General features: G+C 39.8%; 3 protein-coding genes across 4 annotated transcripts; 1 reads left to right on the forward strand and 2 right to left on the reverse strand.

Moving 5' to 3' along the window:
- Positions 1-159: 159 nt before the first annotated feature.
- On the reverse strand, positions 160-1,943 carry LOC105174665 (uncharacterized). The gene has a single exon (XM_011096838.3). The coding sequence runs from the start codon at positions 1,791-1,793 to the stop codon at positions 327-329; it is 1,467 nt and encodes a 488-aa protein (XP_011095140.3). The 5' UTR covers positions 1,794-1,943; the 3' UTR covers positions 160-326.
- Positions 1,944-2,855: 912 nt separating this feature from the next.
- Positions 2,856-6,353, forward strand: LOC105174668 (uncharacterized). The gene is made up of 4 exons (XM_011096840.3): positions 2,856-3,674; positions 3,763-4,108; positions 4,819-4,943; positions 5,601-6,353. The coding sequence occupies exons 1-4, from the start codon at positions 3,525-3,527 to the stop codon at positions 6,027-6,029; spliced, it is 1,050 nt and encodes a 349-aa protein (XP_011095142.1). The 5' UTR covers positions 2,856-3,524; the 3' UTR covers positions 6,030-6,353.
- Positions 6,354-8,032: 1,679 nt separating this feature from the next.
- LOC105174669 (Leucine-rich receptor-like protein kinase family protein) lies at positions 8,033-12,054 on the reverse strand. Of its 2 annotated transcripts, XM_020697822.2 has the most exons (3): positions 11,005-12,054; positions 9,870-10,932; positions 8,033-9,755 (listed from the first exon to the last, which is right to left on the reverse strand). In XM_020697822.2, exons 1-3 carry the CDS (start codon positions 11,360-11,362, stop codon positions 8,309-8,311), a joined length of 2,868 nt encoding a protein of 955 aa, XP_020553481.1. In that variant the 5' UTR covers positions 11,363-12,054; the 3' UTR covers positions 8,033-8,308. The 2 variants fall into 2 exon arrangements, with proteins under 2 accessions (XP_020553481.1, XP_011095143.1); XM_011096841.3 differs by having other exon boundaries at positions 9,870-12,054.
- Positions 12,055-12,123: the final 69 nt, after the last annotated feature.

Raw genomic sequence — 12,123 nt, forward strand, 5'->3', positions numbered from 1 at the left:
GAAGTCAAATTTTTATGATTACAGAGACTAGACAGTTGGATATAATGGAACAGAATCTTTCTCCTTGCCAGCCTACTCTATCTGTTAAATGGCCACCTATCCCTTGATAAAAACTACTACAAGAACTTCCCACTGACTTTGAAAAATTAAGAAAACAAATGAATTCTAACATAACAAATTGCCATTTCTGCTTCAGCACTCCATACACATTACAGTCTCTTGCTTATACACTGGCCATAAGATATATAAGTACTAGTCTATGCACATCACTTATTTATGCTGCACAAATTCCGCTGAGCTCAGAAAGTAAAGCCTAAAATTTCATATCATGAAGTATACCATCCATTATGTGGCCTTTGTTCAGCCAAGCAGTAGGTAGGCTTCCTCGTAGGCACCACCCCCCTTTTCAATGCCACCCCATAAACACGGCAAGCCTCTAATGACCTTCCTTGTTGATTCAACTCATCAATTAAGATGTTGAATGGAATTCCGCTAGGTTTTCTGTCTTTGTGCATCAGCATCAAAACCGCCAGTGCCTTGTCAACCTCTCCAACACAGCAAAGGGAATGAATGACAATGTTGAAGGTGAATGTCTTGGGTGAATATCCAATCTTAACCATCTCATTGAAAATCTGAAAAGCCCTGTTCGTCTCCTTTCCATTACAAAAGGCTTCAACCACCAAATCAAACACACCAGGGTAAATGGTATAGTTTCCATTCCTCATTTCTTCAAACACATTGGACACATCTTTCAGCAGCTCTTTCTCTTTTCTTGAACGCCTACACAAACCTCTCAACAAGGTGTTCATCATCCTCTCATCAACTGCTAAACCAATTTCAACCATTTCATTATAAATCCCCAAAGCTGCTTTGATTTTACCCCATTTTAACAATCCATGCAACATCGTGCTATAGCTAATGCAATCAGGCTTGCAATTCCTCTCCCTCATTCGCTTCAATAGACCAAAACCACATAAAGGCCTCCCCTCTTTGAAGTAGCCATTAAACAGGGTGTTATAGGTGACGACATTCGGCTTCAAACCCATTTCTAAAGCTTCATCCAGTAACTCTAATGCCTCATTCGACCTGCCCACTTTACAAAAGCCATCCATCATTGCAGTGTAAGTGTAAATGTCTGGCTTCAAGGACGACTTCCTGATGCCCGCCATCAAGTCATAAGCTTCCTCCACTCTCCCGACATAGCACAACCCCTTCAACAAGCAATTGTATGTGTTAATTGTGGGCTCACATCCTATTCTAGACATTATGTCAAACACCTCAAAGGCATCTTGCAGTCTCCCAGTTCCGCAAAATGAGTTGATCAATGCAGTAAAAGTAGCAACATTAGGTTGGAACCCATTTTGCAGCATGTGGTCAAGAACAATTTTAGCTTCAAACGGCTCATTTTTCTTGCAGTAACAACTGAGCAAAATTGAATAGGTCCAACTATCGGGGATTAACCCAAAAGATGATAAACTGGACTTAAGTTTAAATGCCAATTCAAACTCATCTGCTGCAACCAAAGACATGAGAAGATGATTAAACTCGGATATAGTATGCAATTCCCCATTTGTGTGAAGTAATTTTTGCAATGCTTCAAGCTTTTGTGAAGCTGGGACAGTTGAAACAGTTTCTAGAAAACGACGGTGCTCCAAATTTCTGCTACTCGTGTGTTGATAAAGACTGCGGTTTTGTTTGACGTGTGTGGCAGAGACACGGAATTTAGGTGGGTGGATTGAGTTGGTGGTGAAGACGAAAGGAAATTGGAGGGAGAAGTGGAAGGGGGTTGGCATGAGGAGAGATGATTGGATAAAGTGAGTGTTTGTCTTGGTCCGTGGTCTCTCTCTACCTCGCTTATACGCAATCCAATGTATAATGTAAGTAGATTTGAGTCCATTAAACCAAGTAAGTAGTTATATATTTTTCCAACTTAACTGTCACTGTCATCACAAAAAATATAATAAGACGGTAAATAAATTTTGATTACGACAATAACTTTAATATAGATATATGTGTTGATGATGACAATATATATATATATATATATATAGGCATTTAATATATCATTCAAACCCTTAGAGATCTGCTAAATGTTTTCCAAAACATGGGGTCCTTTGGATCTGGGGCGGTGGCGGTGCCATCTTTTCTTGCTGATGATCCCTTTTTACCAACAACAAGTATTGGGCTGAACAACTTCTTGATCACCTTCTGAAACCCCGACCCCCGCCTGCGCCGCCCTTGTTTCACTGTCACAGGCTGTTTTTGGGGCGCTTGGCACCGGCCCCCCGCCGGTTCCGACAAGCTCCGCCCCAGCATGGCCTGGTTCAGCTGCACCTCAAACGAGAGGCGCTCGTACTGGTCCAGCAACGTGCTTTGTTCGTCACCAAACCTCTTGAAAATCGCTGCCATTTCTTCCGCCGTTTCCATATCGGACACCAAATTCTGGATCACCACTTGCATGGGTATAAACTTAAATATATATGTGGGTGAGTGTGGTGTGAAAATCTTGGGCAAGAATCCAAGAAAACTTGAGCTTGTAAGCTGACAGATAGGCTGACCGCTTGGAATCCCTGAGACAACTAAACTCACAAGCAATTCCAAACTGAAAAAAGGTAAGGAAATATATATATAATATATAATATATATATATATATGACCCTTCAACAGAACAGATCCAAGTATATATATATACACACACACATACAAAATGGCTGCAAATGAAATATAAAATTTGTCAAAAGTAATTTAATGAGAAGGGTATTCATTTGCAATTTATATATATAGCAGAGAACAGTTGAGTTGACATAAGTATGGACAGGTAGCAAATTAAATTTATAGATTCAAAATTAGGCATGCAATGCAATTGCAGCAAGTTGAGGTTGTTGCGTCTTATTAATTTTTTCATTCGAATTTTGATTTTCAAAATTCAATTTACTTTCTTTATTTGGTTGCCCTTCAATTTAATAAAAAAATACTCATAAAATAAATAATGGCATTTCCAGTTGTGTGCAATTAATAAATGAAATACCCCTTTGCATCTGCCCTCACTTTTAAATTAAATTATTATTCAAGCCCACACCTTTTTGGGCCAGCAGTTCCTAAACAATGAAGCCCCAATTACAGAAATCTGGCACCTATTGGAGCAACTTGCCGGTGCTCAAGACTGTGCCAACGATACTTGTTTCTTTTGTTTATTCCAATTTCAAATGGCGGTAAAGCCCTCCTACCTATCTCAAATTTTCATTTCCTTGTTTCGATCCAATTCCTCCATTCACAAACCCTAATTCCTCCTTTCCTTGATTTATTTTCCATATTCTTGCTTCAGTTTTCTGAGTTTTTCTCCCATGGAATGTAATTTAGTTCGTTTCTCATTTTACTCTAGTTATTTGTATCTTCTTCGTAAAGCCTAAGCTTTCTGTGACTAGCTGAAATCGGACACCAAGAGTTCCAAATCTTCTGGAAAATGACTTCTTTAGCTTCGTGCCGAGAGAAATAACCGAAACCATCTACAGTTTTACTTGCACATGTTGAAGTTTTGTGGGATGGGTAAACATGGGTTTACTGCTGTCATCTTCATTTTCCTACTTGTTTCAAACACTTGTAATGCTTCTTTAGTTTTTCATCTCCGGAAATTGATTAGCAGTGAATTCAACAATGCTTCCGCCAATTCACAGGTAATGTTCTTTCTCTCTTTCTCATTCTCCTTGCGTTGTTCTTTCTGATTGAGCCAAGTTTTTTCATTGCAAGTGAATGTGTTTCTAGGTTTCGCCCACGGGAAGTCCGGTTGACGAATCGAATACAAATCCGGTGAATGCAGGCAAGTCTCGGGAAGAGAAGCACAAAGAAGCTGAGATGGGCAGTCCAAATAATGACAAGACATTGCCAATTGATTCAAATGGCTTAAAGAAAAATAACAATACTACTGAAAATCCTGGTGCTCCAAGCCCGCCTGCAGGTGAGAAGAACGGCAATTTAGTTGATAGAGGAAATGGGAAGGCGGACAGTACGACCACACCGAAGTTGGGCAACAATGGCATTTGTGAGGGATCAATGACAAGGTGCAGGGTCCAAGAGATGCTTGTCTGTATTGAACCCTCAAAAGATAGTGGTACCTTATTTAAATAATCTTGGGGCGTCCCATTGATTTGCTTACATTCAAGATTATAGCTTTGGTTTAGTGCTCTACTGTTATATTTGTAACATTGTTTAGTATGGATGATTATGTACCTGACATAGCGCTGCTAAAAGTTGAGCCTGGAATGGAGAAGTTAGTTATTTCCCACCACCGCAAGAAACTGACTTGATTTGCTTGGTATTTGGCTGATAGATGTAGTTCTATAGTTGTTTAAGAATGTATTTTTGAGGCACAGGGGCTTCTCCTTGTTGTGTAGTAAAGGCATTACTTGAAACTTGATAAGCCCCACATTATGTCTACACCTACCAGTTATGAAGTTGATTGACTCTTGTGATCTTTGGTGTTCCTCCAAGTGATCCCTTAATCTGTCTGAATTAAAGAGTAAATTGGACCTCCACCGATGCTGCTAAGCCTTTACGTCTGATGTCTTATAAAGTTAATGATTCTCAAGTTTTATAATCCTCTACCCTAAGATGTTATATTTAGCTAATTGAGTTAGTTGAAAATAGTGGACATACAATATGTTTGTGTATCTTCTTTGAAAGGAACAACTTAAATTCCTTTTCTACTTTGTGCTTCTGCACTTGCAGATGGAACAGGGGAAATAGTATGGATTTATTGGTCACTCACTGTGACATATTGTACCTACAAAGACATAACTTCGTCCTACTTTACCTTGGCAGGGACCAAACAATTGTTCCTTGTGGTGCAAAATAAAGGGGAAAGTACTTTGAAGGTGAATATCAATTTGCCTAATCTGGACAATGCTTTGCCTGCTTTTGAAGTATCCAAACACAAAACTAGGCAGGTAAGGCTTGTTTTTCCCTTTTCTGGCTGATGAGCATTTCCTTTATTGTATTATGCTTCTCATTTGCCACATGTCATGTTAGAAATCTTCTGGTTAGAAATGTTAATAGTTTGAGATAAAGTAGGTAGAGTTCTTTTGAAACATTTCTTACTGTTTTACATGCTGTGTCATGTATGAAGCATCATAAGTAGACACTTTCAACTGTGATGCTTTCTCTGGATGCTCCAAGGGGTTGATCATCACCTCTGTGTTACCGATTTGGTTGAACTCTGTTATTTATTTTGTTAATTTCTGGAGTTTCCTTTTGCCTTTTGTTATTCAATGGATAAAAAGGCCTTGTTATGCTAACTTTGGTGCTTTGTTCCCTCCATTGGATAATTCTTATTTTAAAATTGCACATTCCAAAAAAAATTAGCTATATTGATATGTAATATGACTTATAAAGAACAAAACATGCATCCTTGCCACTTGATTCTACGACAGCTCCTTGGCTGGTGCTACAAGCAGACATTTGAATTGTCATTGCTTCTGATCTTTATGCCCTCCACCCTAAATCCACAAACTTCTCATTGCATTTGAAGTCTACATACAGCATTCATTTTACTTGTCTAGTTTATTCATTTTTTGCTGCTTCATTTCTGCACCCTTGCTTTGCAGATGGATATATCGTCAATTGTGGGCAAGAACAGTGAACTGATAGTGAATTCTGGAAATGCAAAGTGTGAGCTTCACTTGGTTAATCCTGTTTCTGTAGACAACCTTATGCGACAGCTCACTTTCTACTCTAAGCAAGTGACCCCAATCTATGCTGTGTATGCCTCCTTTCTTTTGGTGTTGCTCTTTGGAGGGACATGGGCTTGTTGCAAATTCAGAAAGAGAAACCGGCAGGATGGAATTCCATATCAGGAACTAGAAATGGGTTTACCGGAAACTGCTTCTGCTGTCAATGTAGATGTGGCAGAAGGTTGGGATCATGACTGGGATGATGATTGGGATGAGGACACTGCAGTAAAATCACCTACAGGGCCCCAAGTTAGGAACTTCTCCGCTGATGGGCTCACTGCTAGGTCTGCAAAGAAAGATTGATGGGAAAAAGACCAGGAAAATTAAGAATGCATGTTCCACGATGGGGATTGAGCAAACGTCCAAGAGAAAGACTGGGAAATAGCAAATGTCAGAAGCACTTTGTATGATATATATCCTTCTCCTATTTGTATACCTGATAAGAAAATGTAACTGCTTTATTACATAGGATTTTTTCTGCCGATCAAAATTTATACTAGAAAAGTTTTGGGTTGATAGGATTGCAACAGTGATTCATTTGTAAAATACACGTCAAAATTGTAGATTTTCCAGATAGTGTTGGCAGCTAGATTTGATGAATGTGGAATGAGTTCGTCTTTTGACTAATTAGGCCCATTTGGTTTTCCTATAGGCTTCCTTGGATCGGAAGTTGGACGTTGAAGTTCTTTTCTTTAATCGTACATTGTCTTTTTATTATAAAAATAAATGAAAGAGAATGGGGATCCATGACTAATGATGTGGGCAAGGGCAATCTTCTCCAACTCTTCTGTTTATTTGATGGGTTAGTGGGTTGAGCATGCTCTTGAATTACAGTCCGATAGGCAATCTATACCGGAACAGACAGCCTATACTATTGTTTGAGTTAGAGGTCAACATAAACATAACATGATTCTCAACGACAAAGGAAAAAATCAGATCAATTTATTAATAGTATATACCTGAAATGACATAGACAATTGACACATAATTTTCATAACTTTGGCTTCGCAAGTTGATAGGGATGGCCCCTTAGCGAGTGGTGGGATAAGCATTGCACGCTTCACTTTTAATCTATACAATGATGATTATAGCAATTGAGCATTAGCTCTTTTCATTCTCACTACCGTCCCCACTTATTATATCTTTGCCATCCTAATGGTAATGCTCCCTCCAACTTACCTGTTTTCATTTATTTATGTAAAAAAAAAGGTGGAATATTGCATGGTTCCATCATTCTGTCCCATAAAGTAAAAGCCAAAAGGGTAAAAGAGATTTCTTCCAACAATTTAAACATTTTCATCAAATTCCGATAACCCCTTTTCTCCCTTTTTTCTCAATTAACAACAGTTGTTCATGGGGTACAATGAACATGGTTTTGCTTTTACCAACTTTTCCACACCTGGCACAGGTTTCTTCTCCCATCAAACAGTGCAAGATTATGATGTGTGTCTGTGTGTGCGTGCTTGTGGTTTTCGACTTTTGACAACAAATTTTGCTTACATGACAATACTGCTGCCCGGCCAAGTACTCAGTACTGTAAATGGAACATAACTATATATGCCTGAAAAATGTTGCTACATATTCTGCTGTACTAATAATTAATGTAATCCGGAGTGATGTCCATCATACTCACTTAGAATAAAAGCAACTAATAGAAAGTATAGAGAAAGGTACTGTAGGAAATGAAGCAGGAAGGAGATGGGGGAGATGGGGAAGGAAATGGAACTCAAGAACCCTTCATGATGTTATTGATGAATTAAGTCAAAGCCTTTTGATTCTCTGGGGGCCTCAAATCGTTCAAGTAAATTCTTCACATCAAAGTTTTAATTATCAAACTTAACCAACCAACCAACACTCTGCTTATTCAATCAGACATCATGTTACCAATATATGCAATTGAACTGTTCACTTAACAACCCAACAAACCATCAACTTCTTAAGTTTTAGTTATTTGTTCATTCCGGCTTAGTGTCACAATCAAGTAAATTCTTTTTTATGCGTATGGATCAATACGTAGTTTTGGGAGTTTTATTTAAGCTTTGTTCAATTCACAAATTAATAGTCATAGAACTAAACTTAGACATATAATTATTTAATTGCAACAGTAGTGAACTGAGAGACCATAACAGATGTTCACTTACAGCATTGTCCTTCCAGTATGATGCAAATATACTCTTATTTATTGCTTATTGTTTGCTCTGCCACCCAAATAAATCCGGATTAGGCCAGACCCAATAGCATCTCTTTGCACAACTTTTTGACATTGTGAAGATTCCGTGTAAAACTTGAAAATCAAGAGACGAAGATTAATCATACATATACTCTATAAAAGCAAATTTTAATGAACTGTGACCGGAGTCTGGAACCATCTGCAGAATTGGCGCCGGTGAACAGAAATCCAGTAATGTGTGAGGAACAAAGTAATATCAACACCCATATTTGAAAAAAACAAAAGATTTGAAAATATCATAGAAGAAAGAAGTTAAAGGAAATGAAGGACTCATAGCCCATCTATTTTCTGGATTCCTCTTCACCTGATCACCAAATATGGACACTTTAATTTCATCATTTCAATGTAAAAATCATTCCAGTTCTTCTTGACTCTCTGTAGGACATTGGATAAGTTCCAAAATCCTTATCACCTCTTCCATGTCGGGGCGGTTTGATGGCACCTGAGAAGCACATATTAACCCAAGTTTTACTACTGGAATTGCCTCCTCCATTGGATACTTTCCTTCAAGCTTCTTGTCAATGCATTCCTCTATCCTGCCTTCGTCCAAAGCTTCCCTCACCATGTCGCACAGCACAACCACATCATCTTCCATGTATTCTACAGGTCTTCTCCCAGTTAGCACCTCCAGAGTCAAGACCCCAAATCCATATACATCACATTTTTCAGTAATCTTCACAGTTTGGCATGCGAATTCAGGAGCCATGTACCCAAGTGCACTCTGAATCTTGCTACTGAGGATATATCGGTCAAGTGCAGGCAGTAGCCTGGCCAGCCCAAAATCTCCCACCTTTGGTTCACCAGAAAAGTCCATCAGAACGTTGGTCGATTTCATGTTATAGTGAATAACATTCAGCTGGTGCAGATGAGCAAGGCCTTTAGCAGTACCAAGGATTATTTTGAATCTCTGTTGCCATGTCAGGCAGCCAGCAGACTCTCTGTCGTGGAGATGCTTATGCAAACTTCCTCCAGAGATATACTCGTTAATGAGTAGCTGTAAGGATGGTGTCCAATAATAGCCTTCAAGCGCCACCAAATTTTGGTGTCTGATCTTTCCAAGTTTCTTAACCTCCCTCTCAAAATCTTCTTGACATTTCACTAAGCTCGTAGTATTAAGCTTCTTGATGGCAATGGACCGTCCGCCTTGAAGTTCTGTCCTGTAAACAGCCCCAAAACCACCACGCCCAAGTTCACAATCTTTATTGAGCAGAGATTGAGCCCCAGTAACAAAATCGACCTCACCAGAAAACATAACAAGCTTGCCATAGTTAGCTTCAGTGTCATGGGAAGGGCTAAAGTCATCACCTCCTGAGAATGTGAAAGCAGCAGCGGACCGTGCCATAGACGTGCGAGCATGCATATTGAGAATAGAGACTGTAACTACACCAACAGCTATAAAGACAGCGGCACCAATGGCGACAAGGGAAGATACACTTAGTACTATCCGCTTGTGCCGAAGATTTGGAGAAAGAGGACCGTGATTTGAAACGGATGAGTTGGGGTTCAGTACAAGAGGCTTGGGATGGACAGCAGGACAGGAGTGCTTGACAATGGAACCGCACAGAGATGGATTACCAATCACAGATGAGAGAGGGATGGTATTGAAAAACCCTCCAACTGGAAGTTCCCCCTGGAGATGATTAAAGGAGGCATTGAACGTGTCAAGGTGGGAAAGGTTAGTCAATTCTTTTGGTAGACTTCCTGACAAGTTGTTGAATGACAAGTCCAACAGCTCAAGGTTGGATAGGCTTGCAATTGCAACAGGGACAGGACCGGAAAGATTATTCCGGGATAAGACCCTACAAGAGAAACAAAAGCAAAAGAGATTAAACATCACATACGATACCCAAAACATATAATAATACATCCACAGATATAATTTGAATGCTTTTTTGAAGTCGTAAAAAACTTACAATGAGGTTAGAGATGAGCAGTTCCCAATGTCTGCTGGAATTGCTCCAGTCAGGAAATTGCTTTCCAGTCTCAATTCCTGCAGTGAAACTGCCCCTCCAATCTCAGCTGGAATGCTCCCACTTAACTGATTGTGACTCATATCAAGGACAGATGTTGTGTTAAGTTCGCCAACACTTGCTGGAATTGAACCAGCTAGAGAATTCCGGGATATATTCAAGGCCTGCAGCCTACTGAAATTCCCAATTGCAGAGGGAACTCCACCAGTTAATGCATTGGATGACAAATCTAAGAGTTCAAGGCTTTGATACGATTGCAGCAAAGGAGCAGGAAAACTGATGGTTCCACTATATCTATTAGCGGAAAGCGAGACACTCTCCAAGGCTAACTTAAAAACCCATGAGGGCAGATTACCAGAAAACAAATTTTGACCAACATCAAGAACCTTAAGGTTTACACAATTCCCAAACGACTCCGGTAAGCTTCCCACAAACCGATTGCTTGACAAATTAACTTGTTTCAAGGACTGGAGATTGCCTACAGTAGTTGCCATCCGACCAGAAAAATTATTAACTGAAAGATCCAAGAACTCCAGGCTTCTCATCTCTCCAATCCAATCAGGAAATTCTCCTGTCAATAGATTTCTACTCGCATCAAGATATCTGCACACGCTGAGCTTTCTCATTGATAGAGGAAGGGTACCAGTAAAATAGTTTTCACCAAAATCAACAGACTTCAGTAGCAAACAATTTCCAATATTTTCAGGCAGCCAACCCACAAAATTGTTCCTCCTTAAATTAATTGCTCTCAAGTTATACAAACTCTCAATCCCTCTTGGAATCTCACCCTCGAGCAAATTATCAGACAAATCAAGCAAACGAAGCGAACTCAACGACCATAACCCAGAAGGTAACTGACCTGAGAGGCGATTTGACGAAAAGTTAAGCCTCTCCAAATTTGAGCAGGAGCTCAAGGATGGTGGGATTGAGCCAGTGAGATTGTTCTTGGCCAGTGAAATTGAGTTTAAGGACCCACATTGTTGAAAAAGCTCTTCAGGTATGAACCCTGATAAACTATTTTCAGTCAAGTCAATAACTTGGAGGGATGGAATTTGAGCAAGGATGGGATTTACGGAACCTGAAAAATTGTTTCTTGATAATTGCAAAACTCTGAGGAACTGCAGTCTAATTAAACTCCTTCCAAGGTGGCCAGATAAAGAAAAACCATCAAGAATAAGCTCGGAAACCCGATTAGTATCCTGATCACATCTCACGCCGACCCAATTGCAGGCGGAATCATCTTCTTCATTCCAAGAGGTGAGCCTGGAGAGTGGGTCGGTGAGGCCAGCTTTGAAAACAATCAAGCCCAATACATCGTCGTTGAAAGCTGGGTCCAAAGATTGAACGAGAAGCAATGGAAAGAAGAGCAAAACAGGCAGCAACTTGAAAAGCACCAACATTTCTGGGTGAAAATCCGTGAGTCGATAGCAGAGCATCTTCAATCAACTTTTTTAACTATTGGAAAGGGGTTGATAAAGTTTGAAATAACATGTGGAGTAGACATAAGAAGTGGGAAAAGGAAGGGAGAAGGCGGGGGAGAGTGTGAATGAATATATTGTGTATATATGTATACAAAGAGGAGAAGGATGGGAATAACATGCAGAGGAAAGTAGAAATGAAGAGAGAATAGCAGCGGGGCGGAGGTTGCTTCCTACAGCAGGAATGGAAATGTAAAAGATGATGGTGGTATGTAAATGTAATAGAAGAATGATGGGATAGGGGGCGGGGGAGGGAAAGGGTTTGAGTAAAATACATAAATAAATAGAGAGTGAGAGAGAAGAAAAGACGACAGAGAGGTGGTGTAGTAATAGTAATAGAAGAAGAATCGGAATACAAAAATTAGAGAGTGGGAGCAGCGATGATGATGGGGGGTCATTAAAGTGTTTGTCAGACAGATGGTGGTGGCTTCAATACTCATAACATAGAGAGAAGAACACAATACGCACACACTCACCCCTTTTGCTTTTCTCGACTACTGTAAATCAATCTGTCTCTCCCTCCTTCCCAACCTCGGAGTTGTCTGTGGCGTCTTTATTACTCTCTCTCCCACTTGCCCACCTTTGAAGTTGGAGTTTGCGCCCCCCCCCTCCCATATTCATATTCTACTCTAATCTGCTGCTCAAATTCAAATTGGAACCCACTCCCATCATATGTCTGTCTTCTTCATAAATTAAAAAAGAGTTGGTAAATCCAAAAA

The sequence above is a fragment of the Sesamum indicum genome, linkage group LG11 (assembly GCF_026168435.1).
Source record: "Sesamum indicum cultivar Baizhima isolate 11 linkage group LG11, ASM2616843v1, whole genome shotgun sequence".
Taxonomy (NCBI): domain Eukaryota; kingdom Viridiplantae; phylum Streptophyta; class Magnoliopsida; order Lamiales; family Pedaliaceae; genus Sesamum; species Sesamum indicum.